At 43.0% G+C, this 17,990-nt stretch overlaps 1 protein-coding gene across 4 annotated transcripts in view; it reads left to right on the forward strand.

Moving 5' to 3' along the window:
• BRF1 (BRF1 RNA polymerase III transcription initiation factor subunit) overlaps nucleotides 1-17,990 on the forward strand; it is a 175,451-nt gene that overhangs the window by 100,573 nt on the left and 56,888 nt on the right. For all 4 annotated transcript variants that reach the window (XM_068682552.1, XM_068682551.1, XM_068682553.1 and 1 more), the window contains 4 exons: nucleotides 317-443; nucleotides 1,791-1,830; nucleotides 1,920-2,012; nucleotides 2,759-3,037. In XM_068682552.1, the coding sequence (XP_068538653.1) occupies nucleotides 317-443; nucleotides 1,791-1,830; nucleotides 1,920-2,012; nucleotides 2,759-3,037 (539 nt within the window). The remainder of the gene's footprint in view (nucleotides 1-316; nucleotides 444-1,790; nucleotides 1,831-1,919; nucleotides 2,013-2,758; nucleotides 3,038-17,990) is intronic.

Consider the following 17,990-nt stretch of genomic DNA (forward strand, 5'->3'; position numbering starts at 1 on the left):
GAATGAACCGCAGTTCTCGTCTCAATTTTGACTGCACATAATTGACTGTAGTGGCTGCGGTAATTCTCTTCCGTCTTTGTTCATCAAAAAAGTGTGTGTTACATACTCTAATAAATCAAAAGCTAATTTGCGATATGAAAAGATACTTTGCAGCAAATGAAACAATTAGTATCACTTCAGTTTTAATGTATTCTGTATTTGAGCCAAAGTTTCTAAGGATGACATGTTTATTCTGAAAGTCAGCAGTTTGATGCGTTTTGTGACTTTTAAAGAAGTTCTTAACGATGCTGTGGTAATATGCTGTATGTGTTGGTAGGTTGACAGAGTTCGAAGATACACCAACAAGCCAGCTAACCATAGATGAGTTTATGAAGATTGACTTGGAAGAAGAATGCGATCCTCCTTCGTTTACAGCCGGTCAAAAAAAGTTGAAGATACAGCAGGTGAATTCTAAGCTGGATGCTCTGTGTATTTCTCCCCTTTCTTCCCTCTCTCTATTGCTTCTGAATTAAATAGCACTGAAGCCTAACTGGCCAGCATCTGATCAGGTAACATCTGTTTTGAGCTTCTTAAGAAAAGGGTGAGCACTGGTGCATATAACGCCCATTAACTTAATTTTTATTATTTTTTTTAAAGAGTATTGTTTTATGAGCAAGGGGACAGCTTTCCATTAAAAAAAATGCTTAGAAATTCTTCTCCCCTATAATTTTTGCTGGTTACTCCAGAGAGGTGTGCTCTTTCAGATACATAGCTTCAAATCTAGCTTTAAATATCCCCCAATGAGGGATTGAAGTCTCTCTCCAATCCCAGTTAACCACTGCAGGAAGCACAAAGTCACTGCTTTTGCTAGTGCAGATCAGGACGTTTGGGTGTTTGAGCAAACAAGCACCCGTGGAGCTCCCATGTTTCTCAGGATACCGGTGTTTGGTGCTCAGCACACGACTGCTGTGCTGTAGAGGAGGGCTCAGTACACACGGCCCAGGTGTGTCCCTGTTTGCAAGGTGATGCAGTTACTCCCTTATGTACTATTTGCACTATTCTCTCCCTTATGCTTGCTTTCTGATGATGTGCGTGTTTCTCTTCTTGTGCTCTGACCTTTTAGCGAGGCATCAGATCTTTGTGTCCTTACAAAACTGGAGTCTCTCATGTGACAAATAAAGCTGAGCTTGTGGCTTGAGAAGCTGTCCTAATGTCTGCACTGCTCTTGCCTGTGCTGTGTGCGCTCTCTTGTCCTACTTATCCAGAGTTAAGACACCAGAGTTGAAAAGGTTCATGCCTTGTAATGGGATCAGAAACCGTGCACTTTTTTAAGGCAGTAATATTCAATACTCTAAATATACTATCATTTAAAGGGCTGTTGATGTGTTTATGGTGTTCTTAAGAGTCTGTCAGATGCTGCAGGTCAGTACTTCAGTCTGCCATAGCACACGTGCTGTGTGTGGCCTCTGCACAGCGACTCCAGCACTGTTTTGCACTCACCCTCACCTACAGACACAGTCACGAAGTCTAACTGTTGAAGAATGAGGCCTTTTGTTTGCAGCTCGCCAGAGCTGAAAGTTCCTTTTGAAGTATAGAGATTTGTGACGTAATATTTGAAATGGGTCAGTATTCTGAAATTTGTTTGTCTTGCCTGGCAGACAATACAAAATAAAATAATTTGAATTGGGATTTGAAACTTGCTTATTACTTTTAAAATACCCTATGATTCTGTGTCAGCATATACAGTTCACAAGTAGGACAGAGGTATTTTTGTAGTAATTTCACGTTTATTTTGTTTGTTTTCATTTCAGCTTGAGAAGGCGTTATCAAAAAAGCTGGAAGATTTTGAAGGTATAAGTTGTGTTTAGTGTAACAGATCGCTCATTTCCTCAAAATTACATTGATGATTGCTGAGTTTTATTTTTATTTCATCACCACAGGTGAAATATCAAGTTATCAAGATGAAATAGAGATTGAATTAGAAAATAGTAGACCAAAAGCAAAAGGCGTATTTGCAAATTTCACTAAAGATGGTAAGTCTATAAAATGTTGTGACTACTTAAATAATAATGGGTTCATATCCTGCAGACAGTCATAAGTGTATGAACTTGATTATGATAAATGTGATCACGTATATGCCTGTGCAGTAAAAAATCTCTACTTATTGCATCGGGGCTCTCTTTGCTTTTCAGCACATCATGCCAAGTAGTTGGTTCAAATGTCAGCCTCCAAAATAACTTAATGCAAAATAATAATACAAAATAGCAATAACAAAATAAAACCTGTTCAATTCAATTACAGTACATTAATGACTTTGGTTGTTTTTCATTCCTGGTACAGTGTAAGTTTGGCACTGATGTCTGAGTTGCAGAGGACCTTTGTGCAGATCCCTTGGTCACTGAATGCCCTAGTTGACAAATTGGCATGATGGGTCTCTGTGCAGGTTTAATTGGCTATTTTTTATTTGTAATTAGCCCAACAAGTAGTTGGCTTCTTTCAAAAAACCCTTTTATCTGGCATAATTCAATAACACAATACTTCTATTTTAAGTGATGACTGTATTCACAAAAACACATTTTAATAGCCAGGCTAATGAATTTGAAGAGCATGTGGAAACTTCATATATTCATACCTAGTACTAAAATACTGTGTATATGTTCTACAGCTTTTCTCTGCAGATTTTAAATCCTTTTAGTGAGTCCCTCTCTATTTACTTAGTTTCTCTAACAGATGGTATGCAATGATGTGTTGGTTTGTTGTATTTTTTTCCCCCTTACAGAATCTATAGAAGATAATGCGTCTAGCATATTTGGAGAGGAAGAGGCAGAAGATGAGGAACTGGAAGCAGCTGCTAATCACTTAAACAAGGACTTTTATAATGAATTTCTTGAGAAGGATAGACTAAAAACAAGTGAAGACGGAGAATGCAAAAATGGAAATGAAGCTTCTGTAAGACCACCCGCGCTAGAATCCTTACTTGGTCCACTCCCCACTGCAGCTAGTCTTGGCATAACGGAGTCCATAAAAGAGTGTATATCCACTAAGGACCGAGAACTTGGTGAGTAAGAGATCAGTTCCAGAAAAAGCTGAGAGAGGATATGTTGTGTAATTTCCATGTATCTTGATGGTTACTGTTGTAGCAATTCAGTGAATTGCTGTAGCACTGAGCTGCAGGAGTCGTGAGGCTGGATGAGACCCGTGGTCTAAGTTGCTGATATCGGTCATTGACGTCTGTTCCTCAGGAGGCTGAAGGAAAATTTGGAGTGCCTAATTATTTTCTGAAGCCTGAAAACGTGTATTTCTTAGTCAAGTAGATCTGCAGTTATGCGATAGCTGATGGGCATATTTTAAGCTGTGCGGTCTCAATTAGGAAATTGGAGGAAGCGGATTCGTGTAAGGATGGCTTGAAATTAAACCCAAGTACAAGAATTTTAGATGAAGGGAGGCTTTCATAAGAGACATTTAGTGGAGTCAAACATGATGCAGTCTGTCTCTGATTGAGCATCTTCTGTCATTTGTGAATGACAAATGTTTAAAATGTTTGAAAGAGAGAATAATTGGTTGTATATTTTGTTGTTTTTTTTTTTTCATTGATATGGACTTTGTTGTGTATTTTGGTGGTTTTACTTTTTATCTGAAGTCTGGCTGTAATGTATTGCTCTGTACAAAACAGTAAGACCAGGGCTGATGAAAGAATCCAATTTTGCCAGAGCCATAGGGCAGCCAGTAGTGCAAACAGGCAGTCATTCAGGCAGCTTTGTTTGCTTTCTCTTACGTGTGCTTGAGCTTTATGGAGATGGCATTTTTTAAAATTCCTTTTGCATCTTAATGACACCGAGAACTGAACATGTCTAAAGGGCACTTTATTCTTTTCTTTATCAGAGTTAATTTTTCCATCACAAGACACACCTGCCCAAATCTGTTCTGTCAGCTTACTTGGAGGCTGACACACCAGAACATTTTGTTATCCAAACAGTTCTGATGCTAATTTCTGTTCAGCGGCACCTCCTTATAATAGGGTACTCCCTGCCTCAATGGATGAAATGAATGCATGCAGATTCTTATTATGTTAGTGCTCACATCCCAGAAACATAGCAGGATGATTGCACGTTTATATTTGGTATCAACTAAAGCATACAGAAACAGTTGAGTGGTTTTGTGTTTATTTTAATTATGATTAAGAAAATGGATGGCTCATGGCTCGTCTTTCTCCTGGAAATCAGTGGTTCGTGTCGAAGCGAGGTCAGTAATGGCTAGAAGCTGTTGTTGCCTGGCTGGCCGCTGACCTGTAAAGATGAGCTCCCGGTGATGGACATTTCTCAGCTGGCATCGCTATTGACCATTTTAATGGATGGAATGAGGTCTAAGTGAGTCTAAGCTGATGAGCTAAGCTGATATAACCCCGTGTGTTCCTCTGAGCTGGGCTTCAGGCAGGTGGGCAGGAGAATGCATGGCTGCTCATGCTAGGGCTCGTCTGTGTTTTACTGTGGTTTTCTGGTTTTGTTTTTTTCCAAAAGCGGAGGATGTGCCAAATTAACTGAATGTTCAGAACCAGATAGGTTTCAATATCTTCATTATTTTTTAATGCATCTGGGAAATCACTGTGGGCATTTGAACAGGTGCTTGTATTCTTGATATGCTGTGAAGCTGGTTTGCTAAATTACTGTTTCGGTTGTGTTTTGATTGTAGGTCGTGTCCCAAACTTTTTTTCTTTTTAGTGGCTCTGAGGATTTATTTTAATTTTTTAAAATTTCCATGTTGGATCAGATTCACTTGTCTGTATTGCAGGGTAAACATGTTGTGGTCCCAGTCTCTGAGCCCTTGCTACCTTTTTGCTGGGTGGTGTGGCTGCGTTGTCTCTGAGGTCCTGGTTATCTTTGGGAAGCTGTCTGGGTGCAGGAACAGTACCAAAGCCTTGGTTTATTCTGGGTGATTGGGAACCAGGCTTGCAGTTTGCATATTATCATGTAGAATAAAGAAAACTCCTTGTAAAGATGTGTGCTTCTGGTCACCTGTGCATCTTAGCACTGAGCCTCATCAAAAAACAGCAAAGACGTCTCTGCCATCTCAGGCACTGACTCCTGGAGTTCTGCCTCACTGTGCTGGGAAATCTGGGAGGGGTTTGTACGCAGAGGTGGTGTCTTCCATCAGGCCAGCTGGTGTGGCTGTAAAAATCAGACAGCTTCCAGCCCCCCCAGCAAGGCTGAAAAAGAAGCAGCATTTTTCAGAACTAAACACAGGATGAAGGCGGTTGCTGCAAGTTTCACTTGAGATGGCACAGATCGTCTCTGGAAACAAAAATAGTTGATACCTGTGGAGAGAGGAGGAAAGATAATACAATTTCCGCTTTCATCCTGTGTGTCTGAATTGAGTTCAGTGCAGTTTATATTGTGAATCTTGGCTGGCAACGGGTTTGCTGTGGTATTTCATGTTCCAACACCTCAGTTGGCAAAGGGAGAGCAATCATAACACTGAACCCTTAGGGTGACATTTTGGGCCCTCTCCACAGCTGTATAAATCATAAAACAGGAGCCTTGCCTGTGCCTCATCTCCTTCCAACCCAAAGTCACCTCCTGCAGCGCAGTGAGGCTGGGTGAGGCTGAGCTGCAGACCTTGGTGGCATGGTGCTGCAGCTCCTGCTGGGCTCCACGTGCCGATGGGCACAGCACAGCGGCTGGAAACAGCGTGCATGCTGCTACGTGGTGAAGATTCATGGAAAACCCTCGTGGTGATACACGGCGTGGCTGGGCAGGTGGCTATGAAGCAGAAGCTTGGCGAGCAGGTGCACTGTGTGCCACGTTTAACCTCCTTAAATGCATGGTATCCTCTCTCCTCTCTGCATTAATCTCTCTTCCACAAAAGAAAAAAAAAAACTCTGCTGTAGGTACCTTCTACAAAGTCTTCTTATTTGGCTCATGCATGTGGTATTTCAGTTTATAATTGCCCACATCATCTGCTTTGGGAAATCTTCCACCTTTGTGGCTGCAGCAGCAGCAGCAGGTTTCTCACAAACTGCATGTGCAGATAAGACTTAGGTGCAGAGCCTAGGTATTAAGAAAAATTCGGTGTATTTTTGCTTCGCTTACAATTGGTGTTTGAGCAGTGTGAGACTGTCTCTGTGAATGTTTTATGGAAAGCGCAGTAGTTTAGCAAATTTGCATTACAAAGAGGGCATGTAAGGTACTGGGTTAATGAGACAGGCAGTAAAATGCTTAGAATAAACACTACATTTGACTTTTTTTCCTACAAAGTATATTAATTTGCAGAGACATTTGAGCTGAAATCTCTTTGAGTCGTTGCAAACTGCTTCTTATTCTTCACGATAAAAGAGCTTTTTGTGAAATCACAGTTTCGGAGGTGGAGATGTGGTAGATCTGTCTCTTGGTTTTCCTGGCGGTGCAGCATCCCAGCGTCCTCTCCACGGTGTGCGTGTGCTTTCCGGATCTGAAGTTCCTCCAAACAGGAGGAACTGCCATCTACAAATACCACGGACTCTTGTTCTCAAGAAATATATTCTTAGGTGTAAGATTTCCCCTTGCGATTTATTTTTATGTCCCTTTTATATCACTCCAAGTAATTTATCATCTTTCTTGGTGTTTCTGGCCTTCTGGTGTTTGCTGACTGTCACCTTGTCCTTCCCGTGTCACTTCTAGGCTACACACAGCCAGTTCATCGCTTTGTGCCTCATCAATCAAAAGTCATAAACTTGATTCTGGCCATGATTAAAACTGAAGAAGGTCTGATAACAACAGAGATAAAGACAAACTACAGGGGGTTGGTTACCAACTAACTTCTTGTAACTTCCCCTTTGTAATCCAGGTAGCGTTTCAGACCTGATTTAGTTTTTGTTTTGTATCAAAATTCGCATGCAGTCATTCTGGGCAATAGTTTCAAGTGATGGATGTGAAGTGGGTGGTAACACGCTCCTGCATGTCCTCATGAAAGTAAGTGGCTCTTGCAGTGAAAAATCGCTATGCATGTGCTGTCTTGCGCTTCGTTAGGCATCCAGCTAGCTGCATTCAGTGCTAATTTCACCAAGTATACATGAAAAAGGTTTTGTGCGTGTCCGTAATTAATAGTTTGCTCATTTATTACTCCGTGTGTTTATGCCTCCATTTCTGCCGCAGGCATAATCTGACACACGGGCCGAGGTCGAAAGATGTTTCCATTGATTTCTGGGGGTGTTAAAGACCCCATGCAGACAGCGCTCATCGATCCCATAGTTGTCAACATCCCTGGGTACCAGCACTGTCCAACTTCTTATCCAAGAGGACGTGGAAAGTGGCCGAAGATGGGGTTACAGAGGCAGGGGTGGGCTGATCTGCCAGGGTTTTATACTCTTTTCCTCCAGCTTTCACCCCCCTCACCCTCCCAGCTGCCTGCTCCCACTTCTTTTTTGTCCTGGCACTGGTGGAAGCAGGTCGAGGAACAGCTCCTGGCAGCAGCGTGTGTGACTCTGAGACAAGCTTATTTGCTCCCCATCAGGGAGCCCAGACCTGGCTTCCTGCGTGATGGGCAGGAGGCTCATTGAAACGTTACTCACCATCACTTTGTAATAGCTGGAGGAGTGTTGACTCCCTCTGTCTGTTGATTTCTTCTGTGATCTTCCTTTCTTCCTCAGATTTTCTGAGTACATCAGTGCCAGCCGTTTGAGAATACATAAATGTATATGCACGTATGAAAGTATACAAGAAGATATAATCACTAATTAGAGGGAACATTATGAAGCCCTATTAAATCATAATTACCACACAGATGAGAAATAAAGCTGCTGAGTTTAGCGCTAATTGTGTTATATATGCAAAGTGCACTTGGTCATCAGTGTAAGTACGCGTGTCCCCATCCTGGTGGCTCTTCTTCTTGGCTCTGACTGTAATGGTGCTCTTGATTTTGTGGCTTTAAGCACCACCTGTGGAAAGGAGCAGCGTGTGACCTGCTCGGTGCCACCATCCTCCTGTGATAGCTCGGAGGGTTTGCTCTTCCTCTCGGTGTGCCGTTGGATCACCGGGGAATATTTTCTGTGGCAGGGCTACCTCTTCACCAGTTTTGAGAGAACTAAGCACTAAAAGCCTTGATACTAGCTCATCTTTCTAAGCCAGCGTCCATATTCCTACGTTTGGCAGTCCTGATAGACCGTATCCTTGATTGAGCCTTCATTATGCTGTTAATGAGATGTGAAGAGCTTGCTGCAGCCAGCATGGTAATAGGAGACCTCCAGCTGGTTTGAATACAGTTTTCTGATACCTGAAGTCTTTGCCTGGGATTACAGATGACACAATTTTCTTTCTTGACTCTGTACGGCCCTCCCACATGAGTGCTGTATGTGCATGTGGTACTCCAAAATTCATGGACACGCTTTTTGCACGCAAGATCTTTGCATATCATTACAGGATAGGAATGCTATAAATTTGTTCCTATTCATATCGTGAGTAACTAGGAAGGTTAAGGGATGGAAACTAGTCATATAGTTTGGCTGAAAGACTTCCAAAGGAATCAGGAAGGGAGTTTTTTAGAGAAACGTGCATTTTTTTTTATAGGCATCAGGGAGATAAACTGAAGTGGCGGCTTAAGCTGAATCATGTATTTTACACATTCGTGGATAGATCTTTTAGGAGTTTTCCAGAGGCTTATCAATGCAGACACTCCTTGTAGGAAAGTGCGTGCCACTTTTGGCAGGATCGCTGGTCAATAAAAGCTGCTGCAGTCAGCAGAAAGTGTTGGCGAGGGGGAATCGGGCTCCTGAGGGGAACCACACAGACCCGAGGCTGCCCTGAGCCTCCAGCTGGCCTGGCCTTGCTGCTGCCTTACCCTGACTGTTCCAGAGGGAATCTCTTTACCCCCTTCTCTCCCTTTCCTTGGTTTTCATTCTGAACAATTCTGGACATGGTTTTGAATCTTGAAAGCTTTTCCAGGCTTGGATATTTTCCCTGACCCCTGCATTATCCCAGCTGCAGGGTGGGCAATAGGCAACGTGTCTCTTCTGCCTTGAATTTTTCCAGTAACAGCCTGACAGAAAATCAGCTTTATTTTTCAAGCTGAGTAACCAGAAAGCCTCACGTTGTGCTTGGTGAGAAGGCTCAGCCGCCATTCAAGGCCTCACCCTCCCTTGTATGAGGAAAAAAGGGAAAAAGCTGCCTCATCCTCTCTGCTTTCTTCAGCCGGCTGCTGGCTGGAGGCTCTGTGGGGAAGGAGCCACCACAGGGCCGCTTCCCCAGCCAGGACGAGCTTGGCTGGGACAGGAGGCTGAACGTGCCCATTGTGGCCCGAACATGTCACCCTGCCACGTCTCGTGATCCTTGATGTGTGTGTGCTGCTGCACCAGGGCTGCTTTTTAATGGAGCAAGGAGAAGCAATTGGCAAGGGCAGGTTTGTAACGCGTTGTTTTCCTTCACTTAGAGGGGAAGGCAGGTCTGCCGTCATCTGCTCTGTCTGCTCTCCTGGCTAGATTTAGGGAAGTGGAAATGTTAGAAATGTCCAGGAGCACAGCACAGAGCAAGCAGGGAGAAGGGGAGAAACTCAGCTGGGTCCTTAGACATGGTTCCTTCCCCACACCTAAACAGCAGGGCTGTGAAAACACTCATTCCCTGAATACTAAAGGGAACTTGTGTTGTGGGTTGGCTTTGGTACGTCAGAGTTTGTATGTGCCAGTCTAAAATTTTCCTTCCTTTGTGGCTTCTTTTTAAGGTTTTCTCCTGTCTGCACATCCTAGTGCCTGAAAAGATGCTCCTTCTCTGTGTGGGAGATACTTTTAGGGGCATTTATAATTGCTCCCATCCTTACACAGGCCTGTTTCAGGGAACCTGTGGAAACGTCTCCATCTCAGGAGTAGCTCCCCTGCTCTTACATCGTTGTCGAAGTAGGCTGCGGATGGAAAGAGAGCTGGGGGAGGTGGTTTTGGAGGCTGACGACACAGACACACAGGAAACCTGGCTAAAAAACCTGAGTAACTCCCTGCCAGTATGCGAATTATATGACATTTCCTTTTCCACACCTGCCAAAATGTGAGCCTATTAATGCTCCCAGCTATTTGGTTAGGTGGCCTGTTTTCTGAAGAAGCGGACATTCCTGCCCTACCCTGCTGCCAAAAAGGAAGAAAAATCTTTCACCAAAAAACTTGGTGAAAACTGTAATTGTTCATTAGAGAGCTGTGGAAAGTGAAATGTGTGGAGCCTACACGGAGAACATTAAATTCGGATGGAAAGCTAACTGCTTAGAGGAATGTTATTTGAGCAATTCATCATGATATCTGCAGTGTCAGGAGTGGAGACCTGGGTTCAGTTCAGGGAGGCTTCATGGTCCCAGTTGTTATTGAGAATAAAGACTTATTAACCTAGGTCAAGAAGCCACAAAACATGCCCTTGGAAGAAGGAAATACAGCGCAGACAGATTTGCACAGCTTAGCTACTTTGAGTTTAATATGATAGACGATAAATCCATGCGCAGTGCTGTGGTGGATCCTGACCACTCTGCGTTTGTCTTGCATCTTGTGAAAAAGCTAAAATAATCCTCCATTTAGTGCTTTATTTTCTTGTGGTACAGGCGCAGCTGTTGCAGGCAATACCTGCAAACTGAAAATGCACTGAAGTAAAGCCTTCAAACGATTTGCCATTTCCCTAAGGTTTGATTTTTTTTTTTTTAGCAGTTTTCATTTTCCTTTTGTTTGGTAGCTTTGAATTTAGTTTGAAAAATTAATTCCTATATCCTCTTAAGGATTAACTTCATCACACCCCTAAATACTTCATCTGTTTTGTTTGTTAGTCTGAAATCCCAGCACTGTCGTAATGGTCAAGAAAAACATGTATATCTATGGGTTGGACCGCAGACTTGCGTAGATGACCTTTGTAATTAGGGATTTTCAGATACGATGCTACAGACTGTTGGAGGAAACTGTCACGAGTTTCACTTTGTATGATAGCAGTTTGCCATTTTTGGTTTTCTAAATGCTTTCATTGAGTAAAATGGATTTATTATCCAGTAGGCTAATAACATTAATGTTGACAGTGCTGGCAATTAAAAATAATTTTGGAAACCAAATTTTATTACTCCCGTTTGCATCTGAAACAATTTGTTTTTCAATGTTACTTTAGGATCGGTTCATTTATTAGGTCTTTTTTCTTGTGTGACAATGAGATAATTGCTATTTATTTTTTATTGGGTAAGCAATTATAATCAAAACAGCCAAAAATAGATGCTGTTTTGACCTGGAATCAGAGTGACCTGTCAACGTGAGGCTACTGTAGTCTTCAGCTTCTCAATTTAATCTTTTTTTTTTCATATGTACTCACCAGAAAGCATTCAGTAGGGCTGAAAAAATTGCTTTTAGAGTTTTCAGTGTTCATTAATTACAGTGGTGCAAAGCAGTAGAAACTGGCCGATAAGAACCTGCATCAGGTTGGTTATTTATAACAAAAAAGTGATTTTTTGTTGAGGATTGTGTGGACTGTAGAAAGTTGACTCTACAGATTTTTTGCAGCTACGTTTTGCAAGAAGGAAGCAGAAAATCCTTTATTTTTAAGTTAGCAGATTGAAGATAAGGCTCATCTTTCAAATCAAGATGTCTGTTTATATTGAAGATCATGGAAGTTGTTTTCTGTGATGAAAGACCTACACATATACAACTGGGTAGTAGAAATAAGGGAATGAATATGAAATGAGAGAGTAAATAATACTGCTAAGCAGTACCAGGAAAGAAATTCAGAGCAAGAAACAATGCTCCGGAGATAGGTGTAAACACATGAGCCAGAAGTAAACAGCTGTACAGGGGGGTGGAAGGACATGCCATTTCCCAGAAAATTCACTACTATAATGCTGTATTTAATGCAGTTATGGTGGGGAATCCACCATGTCTTCACAGATGGTGAGGAAGTAAAACAGTTCTCTGTGACCAAATTGTTAACAATTATACAGGAAGAAGATGATAGGAGCAAGACGATAGGAGGATGAATTGTGAAATTATGTTCCTAACTGATTTTCTGTTAAAGGTAAAAAATGCATATCCATGGTATTACAGAGGTCAATGTCTGAAATGCAGCAATATTTTGGATGTGGAGCTTAGGGACGTGGTTTAGTGGGTGATATTGGTGGTAGGGGGATGGTTGGACCAGATCATCTTGGACGTCTTTTCTAACTTTTCTGGTTCTGTTCTGTTCTGTTCTAGTCTAGTCTAGTCTAAATATCCTTATCAACTTGAAGTTGCATCACCAGTAGTGCTGCTGTATTCTGTCCATGTTTTTCATTAAATAAAACATAAATAGGAAATTGCTTTTCCATAAAGCCTCTCGCCCCTTATCTTCATTACAGTTTCTGTCACTTGGTGGAAGTGCTGCTCTCCGTGCCTCCACAGCATCTCCAGCTCTGTAGTTGCAGCAAAGCCAGTGCTGAGAATTTAGCTCTTCCCCAAGCCCAAAGATGAAACCCCTGCACTGTTTGAGTTTGGTCTCCAGCTGTATCGCAGAGTAGATGTGACCAGGCTGAGAAGTGTTGTTCCACCAGCTCAGCCCCCTCGGATATGCTGCACTAAGTGCACGTGTAGTCACCTCCCTCACCTGCTTGTGTCACAAATACCACAGGCTCATGCAAGCATTTTAATAACAGGGTCATTCGGATGATGTGGGCAAGGGAATGACAACTTGTCTGGTATAACAGCAGGTCTGAGGGAGGTGGCACCCGCTGTGGGAAGGAAGGGGCATGGGTTCTGGGGCTGGAGGAGTGCTTTGGACCACATCCATGTGGAGGAGAAGCGCAGCTCTGCCTGTAGCACCTGGGTCAGAAGGCCTGGTGCTCAGGAGGTGTTTCTGAGCGCTCCCTTCCAATGCTTGAAATGAATCCCTTCCATCTCCCCACTTTCTGCTGGAAGCTCCAGCTTGCCAGCTTTTTGTCCCATGCCTATGTGAGCAGACCTGTTCTGATAAATTCCCAGGTCTAGGCTCTCCCGTGTAGTCTGACAATTAAATCCACCGAAAGTTACACCCTCTGCCTTCGTAACAGCAGTTTCAAGTCACGCAAGGACTAGTTGTGGCTTCAGGTCCACCTCCTGCTTCTAGGTCTCATGTGGCCCCTGTGGTGTGTGGTGACCCTGCCGGTAGCTTTGTGCTGGTGTGGGGGGATGTCCCCTTGTGGGCTTACTGAGTGTGGGGTGTGCGAGGGCTGCGAAATGACTAAGGGCTGTTGGCTCTCTGGTGAGGCTCTTGAAGGCTGTTTTTTTCTTGTAGATGTGTTCCCAACATTTCCACCACACCCTCGGTTGCCCATCTTGGCAGCATCTTAAGCGGGAACGCAAATTTTAGAGGTTGAGTGTCAGTCATGCCTGCACTGAGGTACGAGTGCTGGAAAGATTTTAAGGCCCTCCGGTGAACTGGAATGGGCAATTTCAGATGTGCTGTTGTTCAAGATTGTTTTGCATGTGTGGTCTTTCCACAGGGAGTAAGGTTCATACTTGCCGTTCGGCTCCAGCAATGCAGCCCTTAGAAAAATGTGAGCAATGGGGAGTTTGGCTTAACAAGGTGGGGAGGGGATTCTAGAGGTATGCTGAATTCTTTCCTGAGAAAGCCTTCTTCTAAATTTAAAGTTTGTTGCTTTATTGAGACTTTCAGAAAGCTTGCACAAAACCTTCTTGCCTTTGAAAACTTGATAAAAACTCTTGAAGTACTTTGACTGAAACAGAAAATTTAATATTGAGGCATTTTGAACACGGAACGATATTTGTGGGCAAGCAATTTAAAGAGGTACTAATACGAAGCGGTGTTGTACTTGAAAGGATACAATCCGTGTACACAAACTGGGTAGCAATAAAATCTAGGAATTCTTCATACTACTTTCATTGCAAACAATTTTTATGGTATGGCCTGTGAAGCAATTGAAATGCAGAGAGCTGGCACATCACTAGATTGATAATTCCTCCTGCTAGTTACAACGTATTCTCGGTACAGATGTCCCCAATTCTTTCTTTCTATCACATTAAAGCTTCTTGTCTGTTTCAATTTCATGCCTGCCTCAAACGTAGCTTTTTTTTTTTTTCTTTTCTTTTTTTTTTTTTTTTTGGAAATTGTCCCTCTACTTTTCTTTTTTCTCTTTAAAAGTTTATATCAGATGAAATCTAGCCACTGTTTTTTATCCTAAGGTTTGCACTTAAACTTTTAACAAGCTCATTTTTAAGAACAGTCTTTCCTTGAGAGAGCACTTGGCTCATGCATCAATAATTATGTAGTAATAAAGCAACTGTGTAAAAATGGCACCTACTTGCTGAACAGATCGGTTTGCAGAACCAATGACAAAGATAAATGTTTATTGCGTTTTACTGCTTTTGGTTCTGCAGATGCAATACAGCTATTTTCTTTTTGGCTTAAGCGTCACGAAAAGTAATTTCCAATTGTGGAATGTTTATGGTAATAAGGATGCATAACTAGAGAGAGCCCACATTGACTTTCAAATACCAGCATGAGTTTGCAATGCTGGTGATTTAGAAATAAATAAACAAAGAAAATTTTTTATTTTTTTTTCTTTGCTTAACAGATTTTTCAATCACTGGGACAGAAAACAGACGGAACCATACAGTGTCACGTAGTTACTCTTTTGAATTAAATGGTATGATATTAATTGTCGGTTCCCCAAAATTTGGCAAGCTTCCTCATTCTTCTTGTGTCCAAAGTTTTCTTCTTTTAATTTACTACAATACAGAGAAAAATACAGGGTCTAAAAATAGCACAAAAGCTTGAAATTGTTATTCTTGCTTCCTTCCTTTTTTTTTCTAAGTGCCAGTACAATTAAGGCTGTGATTTAGATGACTTTGTGTTGTTCAAGTCTATCCTCTCCTTTTGGGCAAAGCAGGGGATATCAGAGCCTGTTGCCTTTCATGGCCTGTAGATGCGCAGCCCGTCACGATGACCGCCTGCAGTGTCACCGCAGCGCAGAAATCGTCTCTGAAAAGCACTTGAGCACCTTGAGAATCAAATTTCTGCAAATATAGACACCTGGATCCCTGCCGTCACAACCCATGATGGTGCCCACTAGTGTCACTTGCTGAGGGGACGCCTGAGGTAGAGGTGCCACGGGCCTGGTCATGGCTGCCTGTTGGCTGCGGCCTGGCTGCACGCTGCTTCCCTCGACTTGCAGACCTCTCCTGAGGGCAGGCCGAAAGTCGTTGACTCCCTGCCATCGCTGCCAGAAGCAGTGATTTGGCTCTGGGTCTGTTACGCCCTGTGTAGGGTGAGCGATACAGCTGGTCCTGCTTCCCCAAAGCCCCCGAGTGGCATGGCTCCAGCGCCATGCCCACGTTCCCTGGGGGCGATGGCACAGCTGAGGTCCGTGTGCCTGGTTCATCTCAGCGGGAGGTGAGGAGCTGATCCATGGACCGTGTGCTGCCAGAGCCCTTCAAGTCTTTGTGGCAGCTTCTGGCCTTGCCAGCAAATGCTTTCAACCTAGATCCTTCAATTTAGTTGGCAGTCACTGGCAGTAATGTTTCTTTGCTAGGCTTTGTTTCAGCATTTGAAGACTTCTATGTTGATTTTGATGGCATAAGGGAAATTTTTTGTGTGGCCTTTAGTATCCTCTGCTTTATCTGGCGAGTAGGACTCAAAATCCTTCTCTTTCAGGAGGTAGGGTTTCTATCTATGCAGTTAGCTAACTCTTCCCTCATCTCTCCCATCTGTTATCCCATTTTCCCAGGCTGATTTCATGGCACAGTTGATGATGCTTAAGTCTCCTGTGGAAAGAGTTTGCCTAGTTAAAGCAAATGTAGAGAACAGTCCATCCTTGTCTTATCTAAAGAAATAAAATATAAATAGCTATTCCATAGAAAAGAACAGTAAGTCTGGGGTTGAAAAGAGGATCTCGTGGTTTTAGTTTCATTTTCTAGAGAAAAAGGAAACCAAAAGTTATCTAAATCTTATTTTGTAAAGGTAACTTTGACTTAGTTAATTGGAAGTAAACTTGAATGATTTCGAAGAAATCAATATAGCATTTAATGCTGAATGTGTGTGAGTGGCTTGGTACATGAAATGCACATCCCTCTCTCCAAATGGGCTGCAGACACGTAGTCGTGTTTCTGAGAATTGTTGCCATAATACAGTGTGTTATGGTGAACTTAGATTTAGCCTCATGGGAAAGCATCGTTATTCAGTTAATTAAAGAAGAACGACTTTGATACTGTGCCATATGCTGTAAAATAAAATGGGTGCATGGTGGAAAGAGCCATGAATCCTCTTAGTGTATGTAAGACAGCCATGATTTGTGATTTTCTTCCTGCCTCTGCAATACCATGTTAAGTAAAGGCCTAAGATATTTAAATAAAGAATAAATTACATTTAACAGGGCATGGGACCTTCTCGTTTCCAGTGCTCTCTTTCAAATATGTTAGCGCTCTACCAGGTTTTTTAGGCTTCCTCAAATCTTCTAAACTCATCTCTTCTTTCTGTATCTGATCCACGTTCAGACTGGGTCTTCCATGCACCCGCAACCCAGAGAAGAATGGCAGCTGGGTGGAAACCTGTAAAATCAGCAGTACCTAACCTAGCTAAAACGACACATGAAATACAGTCTCGGTACTATATAAACTTCATCTACAACAGTCTGATGTTAAGATTAATCAGAGTGACAGGTTGTACAAGCATATGGCTGCCCTTCCTGGTAGCCATTAGCTTGAAAGGCTGGCTTTGAAGCCGGCTCCGTTATTAATAGGTGAGTCACGCTGCTGGGCTTTGTCGGGGAAAGGTTATTTCTTGAGAAACCTTCTGTGCATGGGAGCGCCTTTTTCCACAATTCCTGGAGAATGAGACAAATTATTCTCTAGGAACTCCTCCACAACTTTCTTCTGTTGGAAAGTTGTGGTATCAGAGGGCATTCCAGTGCTCTAACGATGTATCCCAAGCATATGGAGTACACATGCTAATTATACTCTGCTCGGCTCGGTCTAATCAAATGCCAAGGCATTGGGGCCTCGGAGCTGCTGCAGGCAAAATGTTACAATCCTTCACCACGGCCTACGTGCATCTGGGAAGATGTTCACTCGAGTCCCTGAAACGGCTGGGGAGAGGCAGAGGGAGTGGATGCCCATCCTCCCGAGGAGCCTGGTAAAGCACGGCCACTGCCTGCAATGGGAATGAGCTGCAGCCGTGCCCTGCTGTCACCTGGAGCCACCCGAGCAAGGCCCATGCTTGGGGCTGCAGAGATCCATCTGTACATGCTCCACAGGGCTGCAAAATGACACAGAAATAAATGCCTGGGGCCCTGGGGCAGGGCTTCTGTCTGAGCCTGGTTCCCACCCGCCTGCTGCCTTTTAAAAGCTTTTGCTTTTTGTAGAGGAGCTTCCACTCTTGCCTGTTATTCTACTTTAGTAATAATAAATAATAATAATAATAATAAACTTTTACCTTCTCTTTCCTCTCCCCATCTCTGTAATTCCCTGCTTGCTATTTCTCATTAGCAGTGAAGGAAGGAAGAAGCTGGGTAGCAAAATGAGAAATTTCTTACCTGATAATTTTCTTTCAGTTAACAGCTTCTCGCCATTCAGCCCGCCTGGACAGCGTGGTAAATAGCCAGCATACAAATTGATTTTTTTTTTTCTCTGAACGAAGACTCAGATATATAATTTCATACACTATATTGCGTTGTTGTCTTAGTGCTAATAATTGCCAGCTGAAGCATTTCTGTGGTCTGGGTAGCTTCTGGTGGCCGGCGCTGAGCTTGTCATCTATCTACCGTAGACCAGCTCTGAACCTCAAAAGGAGGGGGTAGACGTTAGGCTGCTTTGCTGAGAAGAGGTAAGGATGATTAAAAGAAAATTCTAAGTGGAAAGCTCATCTTGTTCCTCTTTCCCAGGTCTGCGTGAGTTATTTTGCTGGGTTTATCTTAACCTGGAGCCGCTCTTTGGTCCACATGGCTGTACCTGGCTGCACAGAGGCTGTACCCTGCAGAGGAGAGGAAGCTGCTTCGTTAATGGCAGAGCTGGCGTGCGCCAGGTTAAAGTGTGCAGGAGTCTGTGGCCTCGAGATACCTAACACTGGCCTGGGGCATGG

Source organism: Anas acuta, chromosome 5 (genome assembly GCF_963932015.1).
Source record: "Anas acuta chromosome 5, bAnaAcu1.1, whole genome shotgun sequence".
NCBI lineage: Eukaryota > Metazoa > Chordata > Aves > Anseriformes > Anatidae > Anas > Anas acuta.